At 44.2% G+C, this 25746-nt stretch overlaps 1 protein-coding gene across 6 annotated transcripts in view; it reads left to right on the top strand.

The window, feature by feature from the left end:
- LOC147108284 (zinc finger RNA-binding protein-like) overlaps positions 1-25746 on the top strand; it is a 100913-nt gene that overhangs the window by 44430 nt on the left and 30737 nt on the right. For 2 of the 6 annotated variants that reach the window (XM_086004849.1, XM_086004854.1), the window contains 6 exons: positions 2624-2879; positions 7974-8051; positions 9265-9388; positions 15671-15907; positions 17800-18047; positions 20131-20313. In XM_086004849.1, the coding sequence (XP_085860975.1) occupies positions 2624-2879; positions 7974-8051; positions 9265-9388; positions 15671-15907; positions 17800-18047; positions 20131-20313 (1126 nt within the window). The remainder of the gene's footprint in view (positions 1-2623; positions 2880-7973; positions 8052-9264; positions 9389-15670; positions 15908-17799; positions 18048-20130; positions 20314-25746) is intronic. The other 4 variants (XM_086004850.1, XM_086004851.1, XM_086004853.1 and 1 more) reach the window with 4 other exon arrangements.

Below are 25746 nucleotides of genomic sequence, written 5' to 3'. Positions count from 1 at the left end.
GAGGGATATGGGGATAGTGCAGGAAAGTGGAGATGAGGTAGAAGATCAGCTATGATCTTCTTGAATGGCAAAGCAGGCCGGAAGGGCCAAATGGTCTACTCCTGCTCTGATTTCTTATGTTCTTATTGGTTCACTTGTTACCCTGTGAACTAATTCACACTAGCAACATAGCGCATGTGAAAATCTGGGCCTTTTGCTATTCAATTTGGAGTTCATTTGTTACTTGAGTGTTAACAAGTGTCACTAATGTGAAATGTACTCCTCAGTCGGCATCAGTGACGAGAAAAGACGAAGTAATGTTCCGTGTATGAGCCAGAAGCATCAACTGCCTGTTCACTACACAGGTGCTGACTGATCTGTGCTTCCAGCCTTTTCTATTTTTAAGAATCATAGAATGATACAGCACAGAAGGGAGGCCAATTGGCCCATCGTGCCTATGCTGGCTCTTTGACAAAGCTATCCAATTAGTCCCATTGTCCTGCAGATTTTTCCCCTTCAAGTATTTATTCATTTCCATTTTGAAAGTTATTGAATCTGCATCCACCACTTTTTCAGGCAGTGCATTCCAGATCATCACAACTCGCTGCGTTAAAAAAAAAGTTTCCTCATGTCTCCTCTGGTTCTTCGCCAATCACCTTAAATCTGTCTCCTCTGGTTACTGACCCTTCTGCTGCTGGAAACCGTTTCTAATTATTTACTCTCTCAAAACCGTTCATGATTTTGAACACCTCTGTTAAATCTCCCGGTAACCTTTTGTTGCTGTATCGCGTGCAACTCTTTGTCCGAAAGAGAAACTTGCATTTATGTAGCACTCCGTGTCTCCATAAAGTGTTTCACATCTAATTAATTAGTTATGAAATGTAGTCACTGTTTTATCTCTGCAAACAAGGCAGCCCATTTGTGCACAGCTAGTTCTTACAGATAATAAATGAGAGAAATGGCCAGTTGATCTGTTTTTGATGTCGGTCGAGGGAAGAATGTTGGTCAGGACCCCAGAATAACTTCCCACTTTTCTTCAAATAGTGCAGTGGAATCTCGTACATCCACCTGAATAGGCAGGTTAAATCTGTTTAATGCCTCACCCACAGGATGAGACCTGGAATAATGGCAGCACTTCCTCTACTCTACCGAAGTGTCAAACTAAGTTATGTGCTCAAGTCCTGAAGTGGGACTTGAACCTACAACCTTCTGACTCGGGAGAGAATGCTGCCACTGACTCGAGCACTGCAGGAGGACATAGCTTGATTAGGAGAGTGGGCGAATATATTGGAAATGCAGTTCAATGTAGACAGATATGAAGTAATATATTTTAAGGGGAAAAACAGTGCAAATATACCATAAAATAGGATCATCCAAGCTTTTTGTCTTCATGAACTGCATGACGGGTACCAAGGAGCCTTGCGGGCAAGATATAATGGGCTGGATTTTCATTGAGGAGGCGGGACTACAACTTTCGGGGTTGTAGTCCCGCCTCCATCGAGTTCTAGCCAACCCACATGATTTTGACTTGATTGACCTTGTTGAGCCTGCCCAGCGGGCTCAGCAGGCCAATTAAGGGCCACCCGGCCACAGGTGACGTCACAGATTGATATTTCATCTGTCAAGACCGTTGACAGATGAAATATCAGCGTTTCACAGCTGTTTGAAGCTGTCAAACACTGACAATCTGTACTCCAGGTTAATTCCTTCCTCTCAGGCTGATTTAGAGAGCTCCCCGGAACAGAAAGCTGAATGCTGCAACTTTTGACAGCTCGTGGCCATTCTGCTTTCTGTGCCGGTGAGATGAGGGACTCCCAGGACCTGAAGGAAGGAAGGCTGTAAAGGTAAGTACATGTAAGTAAAACTTCTTTAAACACTTTACACACCCCAAACACACTTACCTTTGCACTCATGCACCCATCACTCACCTGAACACCGGACATCTCGACCCCTCCAAGCCCTTCATCCCGACGGCCCGCCTCGCTAACTTGGCGTGGTTTGGAGCCGTCGGGAATCCCACATTTCACCAATGAAAATAGGGATTAGGCTAAAAACTGCCTGTTAACTACCTGTTAACTGGCAGTTAATTGGCACTAGTCCCCTTCCCGCCTCGGGGAGGCGGGTCCCAGTGCGGGTCGGGTATCCGCCTCCTTTGAAACTGGCATGGGGGCGGGATGGGTTCGTGCCCCCCAATTTCGGGATTTTAACCCCCCACACGCCTCCAATCTCGCCTCCACGGCCCAATGAAAATCCCGCCCATTGTTTCTATCATCAATTTCTATATATCTCAAGCTGTTGATACTAACAGATTTTAGTATTCAGGTTTTAGCATTTATCCACCAATGAGACAACAGTGCAAAGAACTGTCCTTTCCAAACTTCCAAAACCACAAAACTTGAGCAGGACAAATTAGCTAGTAAGAACTACAAGCCCCATTAGAACTCGGTGGAGTTGGATTGCCGGGACACGTGGGCCACAGGCCACAGTTTGGACAATCCTGCCCTAAAGGTAAAATTGCTACGCTATGTTATAAAGGAAGTTCTTTCTCGTTTATGTTATGAGGCAAAAAGAAAAAACCTATCTTTCAGTTGCCAAATTGTTTCCCTTTTAGACTAATTGGTTTATGCTGATTTGTTTTCATCAGTGCACAGCCCGCCACCGGCATTGCGTATTCACATCCATCCACGCCAGCCAGTTACACCGTACAGCAAGCTCCACCAACGGCCCACGCAGTCACTGCAGCTTATGCTCCTGTGCCTGCCACGCAAGCAGTGAGACCAGTGACCTCAGCGGCATATGGAAGCTATCCGACGGCGCATTCTGTGGCAGACTATAGCTACGGACAGAGGCAACCAGAAGCTGCACCGCAACAAACACCGGCTACAACACAAAACTACCAGGTAACCTATATAGCATTTCCTGCTCCAGAGTAAGGTCAGCAGTTTTACTTGCAGGGCTCCATGAGGGAGTCCTGTGTACAGGAGGTGGGTACATAAGTTATGTTGTTCTGTTTCAATGTTTCATGCTCTGTAATGGGAAATGCTAACCTGTCTCACCTGTGCCCCAATGAAGTCTAGTTTTGATTTGACCATTTCAGACTTTGATAATACCAGATAACTTACCTACATCAAGGTGAGGTCTACTAATTGAAGTAATGCTGTTGCTTTTTGGTGCCTACTAAAATAGTTACATAACCTATCTGTGCTACATAAGTAAATGCTAATGATGCACTTTCTATGGGAAATGCTGGAGCCCGACTACAAATTAAAAATGAATGTCTCTTTCGGGTTACTGTTATGTGGGTCTGCGATGATTGTAGAAGATGATGGTCACTTGGCCTTGGGGAAGGGCAAGTTCACAATGCCACGGTTTTCAGTTAGAATAACAGTACTTGTGGCGAATTCACCAGAGGTAGGTTTTCCATTTAAAGGCATCATAAAATTAGAGCTAGGCCAGTTAGGAGTGAAATCAGGAAGCAATTTGTCACACAAAGAATACTGGAAATCCGGAACCATCTCCCCAAGAGGCTGATACTGGCTCAATTGGAACTTTCAAAACGCTGATCAATTTGTTGGGTAAAGTTATCAAGGAGGAAATGCGACTAAATGGAGTTGAGGTACAGATCAGCCATGATCTAATTGAATGGCAGAACAGGCTCGAGGGGCTGAATGGCCTACTCCCGTTCCTAAGAATTTTAGTAGAACCTGCCCTGCCATCTCTGTGTAATTACTTTGCAGGTCTTGTTTTTGGATTGTTTCCTCTGAGTATGTGTGCCTTTTCTTTGAGGCATTGCTTGCCTCAAACTACTTACTGAACTAAAATCTTACACTTTCATATTTTGTGTTATTCCTTCTGTTTTATCAAAAAAAGGCAAACATGCATTGCTCTTACAATGGATGTTTGTGTGGGGAGTTCTGCACTCGGTGGCCAAGTATCTTCATATTGGTACATTTTAGTATTTGTTGTAATGAGCAATTTGAAAATGTGCTTTATTTGGAAAAATTGTCTCCTAATGTAGATGGTAACTGATTGTTGAATTCATATAGTTATTGATTTTACCTTGTGCAACACCAGAAATTAAACTTGTAGGGTAGCCACAGTGAGCAATCTGAAATATGCATCAGAGGTGTGTTGCTTCCTTCTACACAAAAAAGTCTTTGTACCTGTAAATGGCTGCTACATTTCAGAAAATTATTAAAATAGCCCTCTTTTAATTCCGCAGTATAGCTGGTAAAGCAGAGTATTGCTCTAATTAGAGCTGGTATAGGTTTCTCTCTTAATTTCATTGAGGGTATAATTACATTAATGAGCTGATTTCAAAATTCAGTTTATTTAAAAAAAAAAAAAAAAAAAAATTCTGGTTCCAGCAAAAATGTATTTTTGATATGGAGCAATGCACCTTGTTGATGAGCAGGGAATTCTTTCGAATGATTAGTGAAACTGTTTGTGTTAATAGACCAGAGGGGTTCTTAACAGCAGTTGCACCCCTGGAGTTGAAACCTGTGGAAGTGCATCTGCTGGCTGATCTTTATTCTGAAAGCTAAATGTCAAATATCTTAAGATTGGCAATTTGGGGGAGGGGGCGCGGTGTAACCAATGCAGTGGGCTATGTGGGTTGCATAAATGATGCACTACCCATTTTCATTTGATTTTGACATTTCTAGTGAGTCAGTGGCAATGCTGCTTATTGTAAAACTGAAATGATTTCTTCCCAAGCAAAAAATTGTTTCAATGCTAGAACATTGCGTCCTTAGATTATGTGCTTCCCTTTTCTTTTGTTTTGGAAGGCAGTCTGCTCAGTTTCAATTTCTCAATAACCAGGTAAGTCTATAATACTTTGTACTAATTTTTCCTTTGCAGGTTTCAAAATACATGTGTTTTTGTTTAATGCTGAATGTGCTTGGGGACAATTGAGAAGGGGAGAAGACGAATATTGACGTTGCAAAAATGCTATAATTAATGCAAAAATATTGTCGTAGTTTTCAAAGCACTGTAGTGGATATGAGAAACTATAAATGAAAATGTAACTAAAATCTATGTAAATGTTTTTTGTACCAAGGCTTTATGTTTTTAATTTAGGGCTCCGGGGGTAGTGCAGCCACTTCAGGGACTATTTTGCCCAGTGATAAACTGATCCAAAATGTCTTTAAAAATCGTTGTGTGGCACCAGATTGCCAAGCTTAACTAAAAGTTAAGCACATCAAGCTAAATGTTCTATTCAGCATGTATCATCTTTCTGCATATTAATTTTAATTAGCAACGTTTACAGTGACTATATAACATTGCGTGGAAGTGGTACCCTCACTTTTCATATTTCATTGCACAGTGAAATTGCAGCTTATACCTGCAAAAGCTGAATAGCTATCTTGTTTTTATACCTGACATGAAATTCCGTTAACATCGTAACACAGTTATAGATGCTTTTCACAACCTCTTAAGCGAAAATCTATTGGGGGTGGGGGGAATATGCTGAAGTGCAGAAATGATTGCAGACTTGGATTGGCCAAACCTTAAACTTCCCATCTTTGGAATCTGGTGTACATTTATAGGTGGGTAGATTGTGGGATGGTGCCAATTTGAGAGCTCATCTGGCATAGAAGGGCCTCTGCCCTTAGAATGAAGTTAAATCTGGCTGTTTGCACCCACTTCTCTTTCCTGTTGGGAAAGCTGATTGCAGACTCCCGTGCGGACGCACTCTCCAGGTTAGAGTTGGAACTACTGGTGGGTGTAAATTTATGGGAATTAATTGGGAAAGGCTATGAGAAAGCTACTCAAGTGTGCCATTTTAAAGGGGCAGCAACTCTAATTTCACTCCAAATGTACATATTGACACACTTGTACCAATATTCAACATCAACCAATGATTCCATACAGTGGTAAATGATTGCTCCAGTTTTCTTCCGTTAAAGGTTTCTGTCTTTCTCCTCCCCAACCCCTTTCCCACAACAAAAATGGTGACTTATGCCCGAGTACAGTTCCACAGATGGCAGCAGTCCTCTGTTACCTCACGCAAGCAGCCATTCTTGTGTGTGCCTGAATGATGAGTGTTGGACTATTTAGTTGGTAAGGGGGAGGCAAGGATCAGACTCTGTGCAGCACCACGTGATGCATTGACCTATTGGGGAGCTCGGTGTTTATGTCTGAGGTGCATACAGATACCCTTTTTTGGGGGAAGGGGGGCTGGTATTTACTGTATTTTTTAAGAATTATTTACTGTATATGTCTTTAGTTGTGCTGATGTATAGATGCATTAATAATTTTTATAAGCTTAACTATTGTTAACCTACCTGTCCTTCAAGACCAGTACTCTCCAGCATTGATGGTGCACTCCAGAAAAATATATTTTTTGTTCCTGTACATTTAGCTTATATGGATCACAGTTGACTCTATCACAGTTTATAATTGAGTATAAACTACTTCTAAAATTGTTCAACATTCCGGTTTCTTGAGAGTTCAGAGTCCTATGTGAACTGTTTCATTGCGATATCAATCCTGTTCCTAATTCAGCACTAATTGACAAATTCACTGCCACAGGTGGCTGTTGTGGGAAAAGGAAAAAATGATGCATTGTACAGTTCTCCTCTTAAGGTTGGGGCTGAGACATCTTGGGGAGTGCTTGATGTTGCCACTGGGTGCCTGACCGCTGAAGAGTTCCATTTCCAGCACTAACATACCTCACCATGATGAACAGAAAAATTAGAAATGTTATTTTCAGTAAAGAAAACTAACCTTAAGATGTTTGAGTATGGATTGAAATGTTCCATCTGTACATTAGGGCAGCCAACTTGGAAGGGAAGGGTGTGTTAATGCCATCACCCCTGACAGCATACACATACAGTCTGATTCAATAGGCCAGCTTGAAAATTTATACTGCTAGTCATCTTAAATCGGTGACCAACCACATGAGTGATGGGTGTGTAACAGGATGCTGGTTGTGTGAAGGAGGAGGGGGAATATTCTATGTGCTAATAAATTATATTTAATCTATTTAATTTGGCTATCACAATGGTACTGCAGTGCTGTGAGGTGTGAGATTTATTGTGGCATGTGTTGGTAAGTTAGGTGTCTTTAGTTTGAGTTATGTTGTGTTATCACCTCTCTTGAAATATATTGTCTTTTGTAATTGGCTGAATATTACATGGGTTGTCAGAAACTCACATTAGGTCTAGGTGTGTAAACTTTATACAGGAAACTTTCTGGTATCCGGCACAGACGGGACCGAGCTGGTGCCGGTCTATCAACAATGCCGGAGAATCGAGCGCTATAGTTAAAACATACGGAGCTTCTGAGCTCCGTATCTAGCAACAAACCCTGTTGCTTAGCAACAGCTTCAAAACAATCAGCACAGCTTGCAAGCGTCTCTAGCTTAGCAACAGCTTCAGTTAGACGCTTGCACAGCCAGAAATGAGTTAAAAAAAAAGTAACTAAAAGTAAAAAAAGTTATCTGAACCGACTCCTGAATTTTGCCGGTTAACCGACATTTCCGGTTATTTAGTGGCCGGTTAATCGAAAGTTTCCTGTATACAAAGTTCTTTTTAAATATTGAAGCATTTTGACCACTTGTGGTTTGCAAGCTTTGCTAAATTAAAATTTAAAACCGAATTTAGTTCAAAAAATATTGTAAGCCATTGAATTGCAATCTGCTCAAACTCCCCACCCCATGCTAAATCAGATGTTAGATTGTAATCTTGCTGTGTAAACTACAATCACAGATTAGTTAGTCTGAGCAGGTATTCATTTTGCCTAATTATACTATCTTAATTTTAAATTCTTGCCAATGTTTGATTCTTTGGATACAAAGCTTTGATTAAGTGGAGCCACCGTAGAATTTTTTTTTTATAGCACCGAATAAAAGAAAACACTTCCACATCAAGAGCTTTACTGAAACTACATGTATGTGTTTATCTTTTTTTATATATATATATCTATATATATGGATATATATATATTGGCATTGATCTTGCCATAATGAATCACAAAGTTTCTTTCTGCAGCAGTACTACGCACAAGGAGGAAATTCGGACAAGACAGAGTGGGGTTGGATGACAGACTTGATCTATGGTTCATCTAAGGTGCTTGTGGAGAAAGCTTAATTAACTTTGTATGTAAGGTAGATAGCCACTAAACTGTCAGCTCAGAACATCGCGTATCTCCTTTTAATGCAGTTTAAAAAATTTAAATCATTCGTGTAAAGATTGTAGCAAATAAAGTTTAAGCATTACAAGAATTGTTCATTTGCAAAAGTACTTTTGTATCTTTTTTAATAGAGGAATATATGTTTATAAAGTAGATAAAAGGTACACAGCTGGCCTCTGCAGTCTGTGGTTTTATAATACCAATGGTGACCCTGACCATCTAAGTAATCAGCAGTAAAGCTGAGAGTTGTCTGTGCTGGTCCAGGTCACGAGTGGTATAAAAGTTACCCCTGGCAAATGTGCATCTTGTACTTTTCTGATTTTTAAAGAAAACTTTCAGGTGCTATTTTTCTGGCTATAGACTGTCTAGTATTTTTATATCACAAATGAACCTAAGCAATATGAACCAGCTAGTCAGTATTGTCACTAGGCATATTCATTTGTAATGGAATCAATATACAATCGGAAACATCGTACACAATATCCTTATGTTGTGTGATGCTCTTAATTCAAGCCCTCGCATTGCTCGCCACAACTGCCACCAATAACAGACCTGCAACCACCAGTTCTTCATCCTTGTGTTATGCAGCTTAAAATTCTCTCTCTTACCCAAGTTTACAATCTTTAATTGTACTAGGTGGTTCCCCCCTCTCCCCACAGTTCAAATAGACAAAGAATGAAATTTTCACACGTGTCATTACACTTTAATGACAACACTGGGTCGTGTTGGTTTGGTTCATAAGTAGTATAAAAATACTACACTGCAAAAAAGAGATGTGCGGCCTGTTCATACTGTGTTGTTTTACTTTAAGTCAAAAGAATTGTGGAGGTATGGAATTCCCCCTCCCCCGATTATACTACAGCTCCACAGGTTAGAGTTGTGCTATAAGTTGTTGTCAGTCCTACTGAGAGATAGCCATAGCATATCCCTACCTTCAGTGGGTAACTGCATACATATGATGTATGTGCCGGACGCTCATTGAGCATACCGGGTGCTTTGAGATTAGTGCCGAGCATTAGTGGTATTTTCAAGATGGCAGCAGCTCTTGACGACTAGTAGGATGCTGCTTTTTGGTGGAGGGTAGCTTTATTTGTTATCTGGTAGTTTTGTGTTGCAGTCATTCATGTATTTTCCTTGTCTGTAATGTAGGACAGTTACAGTTATGCACGTTCCACAGCAACAGCACCGAGTTACGATAAACAGTACTATCAGCAACCTGTCTCAGCTGCTGCTCAACCTCAGCACACAGCCACAGATTCCTACTACCAGACAAGTGAGTGAAGTATTTTCTGAATTTATGTTTGCAGTGAGGATTAACTAATGGGACAGAACTTGGCTCCCTAATGGCTTACCTTGCTAAATCAGTGAGTGGCTGAGCCACGCAGCGTGGAAAGATTCCATGTTCAATCCTGCTCTGTGCTGAATTAGTTGATCTCAGCAAGATGTTGATGGGGACTCTAAAATGACCTCAGCGCTTATAGGTGAGGGAGGCAGCCAAGATTCCTGCTCCTGATCACTATACCGTGATTTCTGTTGAAAAGTATGCAATGTGACCTTTGGGTGAGGACAGGATTGGGCTTGGATACAATCAGAGCCTGCGACTATCACTTTCCAGGTGCAACGTGAAGAATGACCACTTAAAGGAGGTACTCTAGTGAGACAACTGGGCACTGTGGAAACTTACCCCATCAAGAGCTATGGCCTTGGGGAGGGAAGCCAAAGAAAGGATAATTTTGTTTGGGCTTAATTTTTCTGAATTTTGTATGTGCTGTGAAAAGTCCATGCAAATGTTTGACCTGGTAATGATTGTGCCACTGTGTGTATGGTAGGTAAGCAAATTAAAATGTGCAGAACTACACCATCTAAATTTTCTATTTTACAATATTGTACGCTGTAATTTTTGAATTTATAGTTGACATTTTTATTTAAACAGTCAAGAATTGCTATGACAATTGCAACTGTCATGTAACTGAGCTTGCATTCCCTGTCCGTCACACTTCAAATGTCATGCTCAAAATCCTGTGTCATGCATCAAAAAAGATTATGACGAAACAATGAACTCTACAAGAGCACAAAATGCAATCAGAATAAAAATAACTTGTAATTTTTAATAGCAATTAGATTTTGTAACCTTTAAAGGGGCACACATTTACATTTAGCAGAAGAATATTGTATGGTATAATATCCCTGTCCTTTTGAAAGAGCACACCCTCTAACTTTAATGAGCAACACTATGGAAGATTGATGTATTTTTGGATCTAGTGTGTCTGTTACACTCCAGATATTGAAATTTGTTACAGGTGCAAAACAATTTAAAATAAAAGCCAGTCTGACCTGCATCGTGAAATCTACACCTTTGCATCTGCCTTTTGTAGTTTCTAAGTGTGAGGTCATCCACTTTGGATCTGAGAAGTACAAATCTAAATATTTTCTTTATAGTGAGAGACGAGGAGTTGTGGGGGAGCACAGATCACTAAAAGCTAATGCACAGGTACAAAAAAACCCAACAAGGCTAATGGAATGTTGGCCTTTATCTCAAGGAGGTTGGAATACAAAAGTGAAGAAGTGATGCCTCTGTTGTTGAGCCTTGGCCAGACACCATATGGAGTACTGTGTTCAGTTTTGGGCATCGCATCTCAGAAAAGATGTATTGGGGGAGAAATTCAGTTGGTTGCGCCACCCGTTAACGCCTTAAGAGGGCGATAAGTGGGGCGCGAACCAGCTAGCGCCCTGGCGCGGCGATACCTGCGCCTCTCGTGAAATTGAGTGGGCATTTAGCGGCGGCGCTAAACCGCAAAGCCCGCTCAGCTGCGCACGCAGATTCTGACGTCATTTCAGAGTGCAACGCCGTTGGGGCGCCCCGGACCGGAAATTCGGTGGCGTCCCCCTCCTTTCCGCCTGTCGCTCCCAACGACAGGTTGACTGGAACGGTTCCCAGTCGCTGTGGGGCTGGGGGGGGCGCTATTTAAAGGGGGCTCTTCCTGGCTTCTTTGTGGTAGCCATTTTTGGACCACTCCTGAGAGAGAGAGATTTGCAGAGAGACAAAGGGGGAGAGATTTCTGCATTGAGTCAGCGCTCGCTGAGGTACTTTTGGCCAGAACTTTGTAGTTGCTTTGCTTTTTCACCGGCATAACTTTGAGTGGCCACATACTATGGGGGCTGCAATGGATGGGAACGTCGTGCTTCTCCATTACATTGCGAGGGCACAGAGACGCAGAGAGAGAGGCAATCATGGCCAGACGGAGGAGGGCCAACAGGCGTCGGCACACGAGACCTTACGCTCCCAGGGTTTTCCGCCAACAGTTCTCATATATCAATCTGTCTGAGGAGCAGTGTTTTCGGAGGCTGCGATTCAGCAAGGAGGTGGTCACTGAGCTCTGCCACCTGCTTCAGCCAGATCTGCAGCCTCAACTGAGGAGCAGGATGTCTTTGTCGGTGGCAGTGAAGGCAACAGTGGCTCTCAACTTCTATGCCACCGGTTCCTTTCAATCCGCTACTGGGGACATTGCCAATATCTCCCAGTTCGCGGTGCATTGCTGCATCCGTCAAGTCACAAATGCCCTCTTTAAAAGGAGACGACAGTACATCCCCTTCCCCATGACCCCGGACAAGCAGCAAGAACGCGCAATGGGCTTTGCAAGAATAGCGGGCTTCCCCATGGTGCAGGGCGCCGTTGACTGCACGCATGTGGCTTTGCGGGCACCGCAAGAGAATGCCGAGGATTTCCGCAACCGAAAGGGGTTCCATTCGTTGAACGTCCAGTTGGTATGTGACCACAGACAGCTGATACTCACTGTCAATGCCCACTTTCCAGGCAGCAGCCACGACGCCATCATCCTGCGCCAGACTTCTGTGACAGACCTTTTTGAGGCCCCGGCTCACCCAGGAGGCTGGCTTCTCGGGGACAAGGATTATCCTCTGTGCACCTGGCTGATGACCCCGCTCCGTTCGCCCAGCACCCCTGCTGAAGAACGATACAATGAGAGCCATCAAGCTACCAGGAACATCGTTGAGCACACAATCGGCATGCTCAAGCAACGGTTCCGCTGTCTGGACCATTCCGGAGGAGCCGTTCAGTACTCACCTGAGTGAGTCTCCCACTTCGTTGTTGTGTGCTGCATGCTGCATAACCTGGCAATCCTCAGGACTCAGCCAATGCCACCAGACATTGGAGCACCAGCAGAGGAGGAGGAGCAGCAGCACCAAGACGGGAGGGAGGCACAAAGTGCAAGGGCCGTCCGTCAGCGGCTTATAGCAAGTCACTTCTAGGCCCCCTCTGAGGGAATGGCTTCTGCCATTCGAAGAACCTGAATGGAGCCATGCCGCAATCCCTAAGCCGGTCAAGGCAACAATTAGTTCAAAGAGCAAACATGCACATTCTGAATAAAGACACTTCTTTATTTCACAAACTGTGTACCCTTCCCGCATGACAAAGTAATAGAAAGAAACCCAAAAAAAAAGTCAGTCACATAACTGGCTCTCACAACCTGGAGACAATGACCAAAACAGTAACAAAAATATGACCGCGATCCTCAGCCTTCAATAAAACAATTACCAACATTTTGCCACACCACCTACTTTTTTGCCCTTCGAGGGTGATCTGCTTCGCTTGCGAGATTGGCCCCTTCCCACCCTGCAGCTCCTCCGCAATGGGACCCCAGTGGCTGCAGCAAGGCTGGGGGAAGGCTGCTGAGTGTCAGAAACTGAGACTGCAGATGCCCTTGAGGGATGGCCTGGACCAGCTCTGGGCCTGGAGGGCCCAGCTGCTGACTGCTCCAACTCTGCATGGGCGACAGCAGTCTGTCCTACAGGTGGTGGCAGCTGCAGTGGAGAAGTGACAGTGCTGGCAACAGGAATGCTGTCATCCTGAGAGAGGACAGCAACTCCCTGTTTGGCCGACACACTGGCACTCCCACAGGGCAGCACTGCAGCATGCGGAGCAGTCTGCTGGAGCACAGATTGCTGGCCTGCTGCGGCACGGTGAGGGCCCCGGGGAATCCTGCCCGATCCAGCGAGGGTGGCAGCAATCAGTGCTCGTGTGGCCTCAATCTGCGTCTGCATGAGACCAGCCACTGACTGCATTGCAACACTTAGCAATTGCGTGGCAGCCGCCTGTGCTGCGCCGAAGTTCTGGACAATCCTTGCCTGTGCTGCGCCGAAGTCCTGGACACTCCTTGCCAGTGACTCAATGGAATCTGGCATCCTTGCCACTGCAGCCATGAGCTCAGTGTGCCTGTGCTCCGCCTGGGCGCTCATTTCAGCGAGGAGCCGCACCTCTTCTGCGCTCACTGTAGCAGGACTCGAGGCCATACTCTCCCTCCGGGGAGAAGGCCCCCGAGCTTCCCTAACCCCCTCGCGTTGCTGCAGCCCGCTGGGCCCCGGAGCTTCACCTTCCTCGGACCGTTCCCCCCTGCTCCCCTCCAGGGAAGGCGTGTCCCCATTATGGCCATGGGCTGCCTCGGCTGAGGGTGGCACTGATGGTCCGGCTTCCCCCTCGTCGTCGCCTTCAGAATCATTCACAGTGGCAGCTTGAGTGCCCGCCTCCTCACCTGGTGAATCAGCATCTGAAAGCAGGGAGGTACAAGAGTGGCTTTAGCGTGAGGACAGGGTGGCAGCAAGGGAGGCATGAGTGCTGCAATGTACTGATTTGGCTCGAAAGTGGCAAAGGATGCTGGTGAGAGGAACAAGTGGAAGGAGAGAGGTCAAAAAGGTGATGACCTTACCATTGCTGTCCATAACGGGGTCAGCATCTCCAGTGGCGACGGGGCCAAGCATCCAGCCTGCCATAATCCGTTGGACTCGCTGCTCCAGGGCTTGAAGGTGAGGCCGGCCTTCCCCGGTCCGTTGCTGCTGCCTCCTATTATGCGCCAGCTTGCCCTGCAAGAGAGAGGACGGGGCCTGAGTACAGTGTGCAGCCCTGATCTTGGCTGCAATGCCTCCCATGGTAGAATAGCCCTTGCAGTGTGCAAAGTGCTGAATGTGCGTGTGAGTTTCCTGAAAGGGCCATAGGTGTTGGATGAGGGCTGGGCATTGGGGCTTTCAGGACCCTTTGGCCATAAAGTGAGGTCGAGATGCAGGGATGAAGAGGATTCTGAAAAGGGCACTCACCCTGACGACCCGAGTGAGGTTGTTGAACTTCTTCCTGCATTGCACAGGGGTCCTAGGCACCATGCTGCTGGAGGTCACTCTGTGAGCCACCTCCCTCCAAGCTTTTCGATAGTCGCTGGGCAGTGGCCTCCTGCCACTGTCCGGGTACAGGAGAGATTGCCTGCGCTCCACCGCGCCAGCCAGAGCCTCCAAGGCCCCCTCGCTGAACTGCTGCGCTCGCTCCCTGGCCCCCTCCATGGTCCTTGGCTTAAGTATGTGGCAACAGGTCTGTCCAGGCCGAGATTCAGGGCTCCGATGCGCAGGGTGTGGCTGCAATTCAAGATCGACCCTCCCCTTTAAGAGCTGACCGGTGTCTGCGTGTAATCGCTAACTGACAGCACCTGCGCTGCACCCACCCTCGGTGGTAGCGCCTCGCTCCTCCGGCTTAGCGCCTTAAGACAGTCGTGCAGCGCCTGTTTTAGCGCTCCAAGCACCTCCTGGGGCGAAGGGGGCCAATTTAGCAGTAGGTGGCGATAATTTGCGCCGGGCGCAAAATTTCGCGCTCGGCCGATACTTATGCCCCAAATGGGGCGATACTGAATTTCTCCCCCATTGTCTTTGGCGGAGTTACAGCGCAGGTTGACCCGAATGATAACCGGGCTTAAAGGATTAAATTATGAGGACAGGTTGCATAAGCCTGGTTTGTAATTCCTTGCGTTTAGAAGGTTGAGGGGTGATCTAATCAAAGTGTTTAAAATGGTGAAGGGATTTGATAGGGGAGATATTTTACTGGTGGGGGAATCCAGAACAAGGGGCATCATAAAATTAGAGCTAGACCATTTAGGCGTGAAATCGGGAAGCACTTTTTCTCGCACACAGGGTAGTGGAAATCAGGAGCTCTCTTCCCCCAAAAGGCTGTGGATGTTGCGTCAATTGAAATTTTCAAGACCGAGATTGATAGATTTTTGTTGGGCAAGGGCATCAAGGGATCTGGATCAAAGGCAGTTGAGATAGGTATCAGCATGATCTAATTGAACGGCAGAACACACTCGAGGGGTGGAATGGCCTACTTCTGTTTCTTTGTTTCTTAAGCTAGAATTACCTGGATTTGCCTATTAAGATCACTGACACCAGACTATTGTGAATAATGCCACTGGAAATCTGCAATAGAACTCCCTCTTAGAATGTGGAAAACACAGGTACTAGTGAAAGTGAACAATTGTATACCCCTGTGAAAATTGATTGATGTCCTTGGACAAAGGCTTGAACAGTGTTTACAGTTTGGTGATAGAAAACTTAAAGGTAATATATAAGGATGTCTGGTTATGTGCAAGGAATCGTTTTAATTTAAGCAAGCTTGTTCTGATGCATTAACATCAAAGCTGGAATTGGAACTCTTCTCTGGAGTGTCTCTGTGCAATCAAGTTGCACCAAATCAGATAACACTTGGCCTTTTTTTGTCTTTCAGTAGCACCTAAAACCAGTTTCAGCCAGTCTGGAACACCCTACACACAAACGCAACAGTCGAGGCAAGTTACTGCAATAAAGCCTGCACCCACTCCAATCCCGGTTACAACTAGCTATACAGTGTATCCTGTGGTAACGACTGTGCAACCCACTGTGCAGCCTACTGCAGCAGTGGCCACAGCTGCTGTATCTTACACGCAGACACCCTCGTACAATACAACACCAGTTAGTTATTCAGGTAAGCAATCTTCTCTTTTTGACTTCTTCATTATTGTACTTGACTTGTCTCTGCAGTTGAGAATTTTTGGCCAAAATCAATATGCCACTTTTGTATGGCTAGTTTTTCATATTTTTCTTTTCTCCCTATCCCCTTTAGCTATTTACACACAGTCCTGTATATGAATTTGATGTCTTTGATTTCTCTCTCTATGCCTCCTTTTGTTTCCTGCTCATATCACGTCTTCCATGTTCTCATCTGCAGTGCCCCACCCAACACTTCACAGATCATTCTATTTCTTTTCCTGTGAAGCGCCTTGGGATGTTTGACTATTTTAAAGGCGCTATATAAATACAAGTTGTTTTTTGTTTGTTTCCTTCCCCCTTTCTCTTGCTGTGTTCCTTTCTAAATGCTGTTTTTTATAATATCGCCTAGCCCTGAGGAAGGGTTTAAGGCCTAAAACGTCGACTGCTGATCTTCCACAGCTGCTGTCTGTACCTCCTGGAGTGCTTCCAGCTTTTTTTCTATTTTCTTTTGCAACTTTGTATGCTTTGCTTTCCTAAGTTGAGGTTGAACCTAAAAGTTAATTTGTATAGCTGTTCTGCTACTTTCTCAAAGGAGTTAAGATAGTGTCCAAAGACCTATTCAAGGAGCCTGGGCTTTTCCCAGCAGTATGTTAGTCATAGAGTCATTGAAAATTCATTAATACAAAGTAGCGTAGTGCCACGCACCAAATTTTGTCACTAATTTCAGTCAGCGCTTACTAGATGCTCCAGTTTGCCAGCTTCCACTTCATATCCAGACTGCAAAGTAGAACATCTCAAGAGATGCTCTTTGTGAGGGAATCAAAACTAAAATGAAAGATTACAGCATTAAAAGCTGCTGTTCTGTGGCTTGGTTATTCGATAAGGGTGGAGAGTGATAATTAAAGCATGATGCCCAATGTTCACATTTTGAAGTTGTTTGTAAGACTACACAAAGCTGGGTGGGCGTGTGTGCTGTGAGGAGGATGCCGAGAAACTCCAGTATGATTTGGACAGGTTGGGTGATTGGGCAGAAGCATGGCAGATGCAGTATAATGTGGATAAATGCGAGGTTATCCACTTTGGTGGCAAAAACAGGAAGGCAGATTATTATCTGTACAGCAATAGATTGGGAGAAGGGGAAGTGCAACGAGACCTGGGCGTCCTTGTGCACCAGTCGCTGAAGGTAAGCATGCAGGTGCAGCAGGCGGTTAAGAAGGCAAATGGTATGTTGGCCTTCATAGCGAGAGGGTTCGAGTACAGGAACAAGGATGTCTTGCTGCAGTTGTACAGGACCTTGGTGAGACCACACCTTGAGTATTGTGTGCAGTTTTGGTCACCTTATCTGAGGAAGGATGTTCTTGCAATGGAGGGAGTGCAGTGAAGATTCACCAGACTGATACCTGGGATGGCAGGAATGACGTATGAGGAGAGATTGGGTCGATTGGGCTTATACTCGCTGGAGTTTAGAAGAATGAGAGGAGATCTCATTGAAACTTATAAAATTCTAACAAGACTCGACAGACTAGATGCAGGAAGGATGTTCCCAATGGCGGGGGAGTCCAGAACCACGGGTCACAGTCTAATGATAAGGGGTAAGTCATTTAGGACAGAGATGAGGAGGAATTTCTACACCTAGAGAGTGGTGAACCTGTGGAATTCTCTACCACAGAAGGCAGTTGAGGCCAATTCATTTAAATATATTCAAGAAGGAGTTAGATATATTTCTTAAGGCTAAAGAGATCAAGGGATATGGGGAGAAGGCAGGGACAGGGTACTGAGTTTGGATGATCAGCCATGATCTCACTGAACGGCGGAGCAGGCTCGAGGGGCCGAATGGCCTACTCCTGCTCCTATCTTCTATGTAATTGTACTTCTGTGTTTTATTAGGGTCAAGTTACTCTGGTTATGAAGCTGCTGTGTACTCTGCTGCTACATCATACTATCAGCAACCCCAGAAGCCCCCAGCCACCACCTGGACTAGCACTGGGACTGGGACAGGAACCAGCGCCAATACAGGAAGCACTTTCATCAAAAAACCCGCCTTCCAGAACAAACAGCAAAAACCGAAGCCACCGCCTAAACAGCCACAGCTCCACTATTGTGATGTCTGTAAAATTAGCTGTGCTGGCCCACAGGTAACTGGTTTAGAGGAAAGAGCATGTTACTATCAGCACAACTGTATTGCTACATGTTGAGAAAGAATGATTCTTCCCTCTATACTGAGGTGGACAGTTTAGGTTCTCTAAGGCAGGAGTTCTCCACCTTTTTGCTTCTGAGGCCCCCTCCCATGTTATAAAAATTCCACGGACCCCCTGTAACGCAAGTATTTTTTTCTGTATGCAAACTAGTTATACAGTTAAACATAGATTTATTATTTTTGTTTTACTTACTTAATGTGAAACTTGTTGTTGGTGCTGAGCAACAATTGTCAAGACGTGGAGGTATCTTCGACAAGTAGTCCCCCCACCGGCACCGGAGCGACCTGGCGAAGAGGGAGATCCTCTACTAGGCTGAGCAGGTTGGCAGGACAATTGCTTTTTTAACAAAAACTAAATAGAAAGGAGAACACTTCAAAGTTTAAAAAGTGTTGGGATTTTTAGTGTAAGTCTTTTTACAGGTGCAAACAAACATTCCGTGTAAATTTACCTGACTTTGCCAACTTTTGCAATACAATAACAATTTTAATATGAAGCTCTTGGCTTGAGAAAAAAAATCTGCATTTTATCCCTTTAATACTGACATGGACAATAACCTTTATCTAAAGAGGAAGGACATTATAACTCTCCTTCCCACATAAATTTTCTTCCCACTCGTTCCAATCTAAATTAGCAACAACGTGTCCACAATTGCGCGCTCTTGCTTTCTCAAATTCCCATTGGACCAGCTCGGCTATCAATCACAAGGCAATGCCCCGCCCAAGTCTTGCTTTTATTCGCTCCATTGGTCGGCCGCATCCAGTGTTTTGCTTGCGTCAACTGGGATGTAAGCAGCTTAAGGTTATGACCGAGGAAACCGACGGTTGTACAAACTGCTAGTGTACAAAAAGGAAAACTTCCAACTCTTTTGCCCCGCCCAAATTTCCTCTCGAAATTGCTGACTCATGTTGGCGTATGGTTCTGATTATCTTGCCTATTCAACTGTGTACGGAAATCACAGTTGTTCTTGTCTGGAGTCCACACGTATGTACATCCCAGTAGGAGCTGCAAAATTCTAATGATGGAATGGCGATACAGGCTTACTTGCATTCTCCTGGTTTCTCTTTCCCCTGCCCCAACGAAGTAGCCCATGGACCCCCAACACCATGCTAGGGCCCCTATCGTGCCTGGGCTACGAACTATTTCAGAGCATGCCAGCAATGGAACTTTGTACCATCCGTACAGCTCAGTACCACACTAGATCTTGTTTTTAATTCATTCTTAGGATGTGGGTGTCGCTGGCAAGGCCAGCATTTATTGCCTAATCCTAGCTGACTTGAGAAGGTGGTGGTGGGCCTTTTTCTTGAACCACTGCAATCCGTGTGGTGAAGGTGCTGCCACGGTGCTGTTGGTAGAGTTCCAGGATTTTGACCCAGCGACAATGAGGTACTGCCGATATGTCAAAGTCAGGATGGTGTGTGACTTGGAGGGGAACTTGGAGATTATGGTGTTCCCATGCACCTGTTGCTATGGCTTTCTAGGTGGTGGGGATCATGGGTTTGGCAGATACTGCTAAGAAGCCTTGGCGAGTTGATGCAGTGCATCCTCTAGATAGTACTGCAGCCACAGTATGCCGGTGGTGGAGGGAATAGGTGTGCCTGCTGACCCCTTTGGGATCTTTCATTCTTTGAGATGGCTTAATGTTTATACACTTAACAGCTGATGGCCTGTCTAGAACTATCATGCTGTAACATTAAACATTAAACATTTGAGCAGTACAAGACTGGTGCATCAAGATGAAAGGAACTAGTTTGCACATTTGTGTTGAAACACTAAATTCCTGAGGGGTTTGAATTTAAAAGCTTGTTAGTGGGCTAAATTGAACAATGCTGCTCCTATTGAGGAAATTGAAGAACTAAATGGTTATATATTGAACGTGTTCACTGGGAAATTGGTGACATTTTTTGGTACATTGGATCATTGTATGGAAAAATGAATCAAGATACTCAGGTACGTCACTCCTAACTACTACTATATTTTAATTGTTAACTTTAAGCTTTCTCTCCTTTCCCCCACCCCCCAGACTTATAGGGAACATTTGGAAGGCCAGAAGCACAAGAAGAAAGAAGCGGCTTTAAAGGGTGGAAGTCAGGCTACCAGTGGACCACGTGGCGCCCAGGGCCAACTGCGGTGTGAGCTGTGTGATGTGTCCTGTACAGGTGCAGATGCTTATGCTGCACATATCCGAGGTGCCAAGCACCAAAAGGTACTTGTGAAGATGCTATAAGTACAGAAAATGCTGAAAGTACATGGCATGACTGTCAACATCTAAAAGGATGGGTTTAACATTTCTGGACTTCAGTTCTGACAAAGGCTGTAAGCCCAGACTGTTGACCTGTCTTTTTTTCTTTTAGCTGCTGATGGGCCTGCTGTGTTGTTCCAGCATTTTCATTTTCTCTCTCGCTGTTAATAACTTGTTTTGTTTTTACTCAAAAATTATGCTGCCAGATAAGGTTCGGCTTAAAGCAGTAGTCCAAGGTAAGGCCTACTGTCGCCATGGAGGCAGTAACAGCGGATGTGTGCAATTTGGTTCCTAGGTGTGGGAGACCATACCCCCCCCAGCTCAAGCACACTCTTAACAACAGCATGAGAGTTAGAATGGAAAAAGTGTATTTTTGTTTAGAAAGAAACTGATAGTGATGAACATTGAGTCTGCCTCTCAATGAGGTGCTGAAATTAGTTGGCTCTGGTGGAAATTGAGTACAAATAGTAGTTCAAAAACAAACTAAAGGGTAGAGAGTAGAGTAACAGTCAGAAATTGTGCTTTAGGTAGTACATGTAGAGGGAAAAATAAAAAGTGTAAAGTGATTAAATCAGGAGAGAGAAATAAGAAACTAGTGAGTAAAACATTAGAGCTGAAGAACAGGCTAGGGTGTGTGGCCCAAATAAGCGTTCTTTATACAAATGGATAGAGTATAAGGAATAACTTGAATAAACTGCAGGCGCGAATTCAAATTGGAGGGTATGACATGGTAGCCATTACTGAGACTTGGCTGCAAGACGGTCCGGACTGGGAACTAAATATACCAGGCTGTAAGGTCTACAGGACAGATAGGGAAAATGTCAGAGGGGGAGGAGTAGCCTTAGTGATTAAGGATGAAATCACTTCAATGATGAGAGAGGATATAATGAGAGGTAAGCAGGCAGTGGAGGACACAAAGGAGGACAGGATCGGACAAAGTCAACATGGATTTACAAAAGATAAATCATGCTTGACTAATCTACTGGAATTTTTTGAGCATGTAACTGGTAGAATAGATAAGGGAGAACCAGTGGATGTGGTGTATTTGGACTTTCAGAAGGCTTTCAATAAGGTCCCGCATAAGAGATTAGCGTACAAAGTTAAAGCACATGGGCTTGGGGGTAAGGTACTATCTTGGATAGAGAACTGGTTGGCAGACAGGAAGCAAAGAGTTGGAATAAACTGTTTTTTTCCGAGTGGCAGGCAGTGACTAGCAGGGATCAGTGCTAGGACCCCAGCTATTCTCAATATATATAAATGATCTAGACGAGGGAACTGGATGTAATATCTCCAAGTTTGCAGACGACACAAAGCTGGGTGGGCGTGTGTGCTGTGAGGAGGATGCAGAGAAACTCCAGTATGATTTGGACAGGTTGGGTGATTGGGCAGATGCATGGCAAATGCAGTATAATGTGGATAAATGCGAGGTTCTCCACTTCGGTGGCAAAAACAGGAAGACAGATTATTATCTGAGCGGCAATAGATTGGGAAAAGGGGAAGTGCAATGAGACCTGGGTGTCCTTGTGCACCAGTTGCTGAAGGTAAGCATGTAGGTGCAGCAGTGGTGAAGAAGGCAAATGGCATGTTGGCCTTCATAGCAAGAGGATTCGAGTACAGGAGCAAGGATGTCTTGCTGCAGTTGTACAGGGCCTTGGTGAGACCACACCTTGAGTATTGTGTGCAGTTTTGGTCGCCTTATCTGAGGAAGGATGTTCTTGCCATGGAGAGAGTGCAGCGAAGATTCACCAGACTGATACCTGGGATGGCAGGAATGACGTATGAGGAGAGATTGGGTCGATTAGGCTTATATTCACGAGAGTTTAGAAGAATGAGAGGGGATCTCATTGAAACTTACAAAATTCTAACAGGACTAGACGAGACTAAATGCAGGAAGGATGTTCCCGATGGCGGGGGAGTCCAGAACCAGGGGTCACAGTCTAAGGATAAAGGGGTAAGCCATTTAGGACTGAGATGAGGAGGAATTTCTTCACCCAGAGAGTGGTGAACCTGTGGAATTCTCTACCACACAAGGCAGTTGAGGCCAATTCATTAAATATATTCAAGAAGGAGTTGGATATATTTCTTAAGGTTAAAGGGATCAAGGGATATGGGGAGAAAGCAGGGACAGGGTAATGAATTTGAATGATCAGCCATGATCTCGTTGAATGGCGGAACAGGCTTGAGGGGCCGAATGGCCTACTCCTGCTCCTATCTTCTATGTTTCTATGGAGACTTTAGGGGTAGAATTAAGAAATAGGAAAGAATTTAAGACTAGTGGGAGTTGTGTAGGCCCTCGGTAGCAGCTGTAAAGTGCTAGATTGTATAAATGCGGAGATTAGACAAGTGTGTAGCAAAGGCAGAGTGGTTTTAATGGAGGATTTTAACTTTCATTTAGATTGGGATAAGCAGGCTAGCACTTGTCAGAAAGGTAGTGAATTTCTTGAGCGTGTCCGGGATAGTTTTCTGCAACAATATGTCCCAGCGACAACAAGGAGGCATGTCATATTAGATTTAGTAATATGTAATGAGCCAGATTTAGTTAACAGCGTGAACATTTATCCAATAGCGATCATAACATGATCGAGTTCAACGTAGTGTTTTGAAAGGGAGAAATGTGAAACAGCTACTAAGATTCTAGATTTGGGTATGGCCAACTTTAAAGGGATGAGACAGAGACTGTCCACAGTAAACTGAGCAAATCTGTTAATGGGTGAAACGACAGAAGATCAATGGGAGATGTTCAAAAAAGAATTTAACGTGATACAGAACCAGTTTATACCCTTGAGGGGCAAGAGCTCTACTTGCCAAAAAAAACAGCCATGGGTGACTAAAGAGGTGAGGGGCAGCATAAAAAGAAAAGAAAAAGCATACAAAAATGCAAAAAATAGCACAGATCCTGGTGAATGGGAAAGATACAAAGAACAACAAAGGGTCACAAAACAGATAGAGCTACAAAAAGGGAATATGAAAAGGAACTTGCAAGGGATATCAAAATCAACACAAAGAATTTTTACAATTATATTAGGGAAAAGAGGGCGGTCAGGAGCAATGCTGGCCCCTTAAAAACTGAAAGCGGTGATATTGTCAGTGGTAATAAGGAAATGTTGAATAATTACTTTGTGTCAATATTTACAGAAGAGGACAACATGCCACAAATCCCAAGGAAGCTAATATTAAATCAGGGACAGGGACTCAATAAAATTAACGTAAGTAAATTAACAGTAATGAAGAAAATAATGGCACTAAAGAGTGACAAATCCCCAGGACCAGATGGTTTCCATCCCAGGGTTTTAAAGGAAGTAGGTGAGAACATTGCAGATGCCCTAACTATAATCTTCCAAAGATGACTGTTCTGACAAAAGGTCATCGATCTGAAACGTTAACTCTATTTCTCTCTCCACAGATGCTGCCTGACGTGCTGAGTATTTCCAGCATTTTCTGTTTTTATTTATAATCTTCCAAAGTTTTCTTGAGTCAGGAACTGCTCCTTTAGATTGCAAAGTTGTGCATGTCACTCTGCTGTTTAAGAATGGCGAGAGAGGGAAACCAGGGAATTATAGAGCAGTTAGCCTAACATCTGTTGTCGGGAAATTGCTAGAGTCTATAATTAAGGATAGGGCGACTGAACACCTTGAAAATTTTCAGTTGATCAGAGAGAGCCAGCATGGATTTGTGAAAGGTAGATCATGCCTGACAAACTTGATTGAATATTTTGAGGAGGTGACTAAAGTAGTGGACAGGGGAATGTCTATGGATGTAATTTATATGGACTTCCAGAAGGCATTTGATAAAGCCCCACATAAAAGACTGTTAACTAAGGTAGAAGCCAGTGGCAAATTATTGACCTGGTTAAGAAATTGGCTGAGCGGCAGGAGACAGAGAGTAGGGATAATGGGTAGGTACTCAAATTGGCAGGATGTGACTAGTGGTGTCCTGCAGGGATCTGTGTTGGGGCCTCAACTATTCACAATATTTATTAACGACTTAGATGACGGCATAGCAAGTCATATATCCAAATTTGCCGATGACACAAAGATAGGCGGCATTGTAGGCAGTATAGATGAAAGCATAAAATTACAAAGGGATAGCGACTGATTAAGTGTCTGGGCAAAACTGTGTCAAATGGATTTCAGTGTAGGAAAATGTGAGGTCATCCAAAAGGATAGAACAGGGTACTTTCTAAATGGTGAAAAGCTAAAAACAGTGGAGGTCCAAAGAGACTTGGGGGTCCAGGTATATAGATCATTAAAATGCCATGGACAGGTACAGAATAATTTAAAAGGCTAATGGAATGCTGGCCTTTATATTTAGAGGACTAGAATACAAGGGGTTAGAAGTTCTGCTGGAGCTGTACAAAACCCTGGTTAGATCACACCTGGAGCACTGTGAGCAGTTCTGAGCACCACACCTTAGGAAGGATATATTAGCCTTGGAGGGAGTGCAGCGTAGGTTTACCAGAATGATACCTGGACTTCAAGGGTTAAGTCACAAGGAGAGATTACACAAATTAGGGTTGTATTCCCTAGAATTTAGAAGGTTAAGGGGTGATCTGATCGAAGTTTTCAGGATATTAAGGGGAACAGATAGGGTCGATAGAGAAACTATTTCCGTCGGTTGGGGATTCGAGGACTAGGGGGCATAGTCTAAAAATTAGCCAGACCTTTCAGGCGTGAAATTAGGAAACACTTCTACACACAAAGAATGGTAGAAGTTTGGAACTCTCTTCTGCAAATGGCAGTTAATGCTAGATGAATTGTTAATTTTAAATCAGAGATTGATAGCTTTTTGTTAACTAAAGCTATTAAGGGATATGGGCCAAAGGCAGGTATGTGAAGTTACGTCGCAGATCAGCCATGATCTCATTGAATGGTGGAACAGGGTCGAGGGGCTCAATGGCCTACTCCTATTCCTACGTTCCTAGGGAGCCCTGGTGGGTATCATAATGCTCCCTGTACTACTACTGAAAGATAGTGTCAGATAATGGAGAATCTAGAACTCAGGGTTATAGTCTTAGGATAAGGGGTCGGCCATTTAGAACTGAGATGAGAAATTTCTTCGCTCAGAGGGTTGCGAATCTTTGGAATTCTCTACCTCAGCAGGCTGTGGATGCTCAGTCGATGAGTATATTCAAGGCTGAGATCTATAGATTTTTGGGTATTAAGGGATATGGCGATAGTGCGGGAAAGTGGAGTTGATGTAGAAGATCGGCCATGATCTTATTGATTGGCGGAGCAGGCTCGAGGGGCTGTATGGCCTACTCCTGCTCCCATTTCTTACGTTCTTATAACATAAAGGGAAAAACAGTCTAGTTGCAGGAAAGGTTTTATATCTGGTACACAGCAACAGAAATAACATGCTGGTAAATCTAAAATACAAGAGAACTCAGTTTGAAAATCT

The sequence above is a fragment of the Somniosus microcephalus genome, chromosome 13, assembly GCF_052327205.1.
Source record: "Somniosus microcephalus isolate GS21.2 chromosome 13, FLI_Smic_1.0, whole genome shotgun sequence".
NCBI classification, from domain to species: domain Eukaryota; kingdom Metazoa; phylum Chordata; class Chondrichthyes; order Squaliformes; family Somniosidae; genus Somniosus; species Somniosus microcephalus.
The sequence above is the reverse complement of the archived record's forward strand: the minus strand, read 5'-3'. Positions and strand labels throughout refer to the sequence as shown.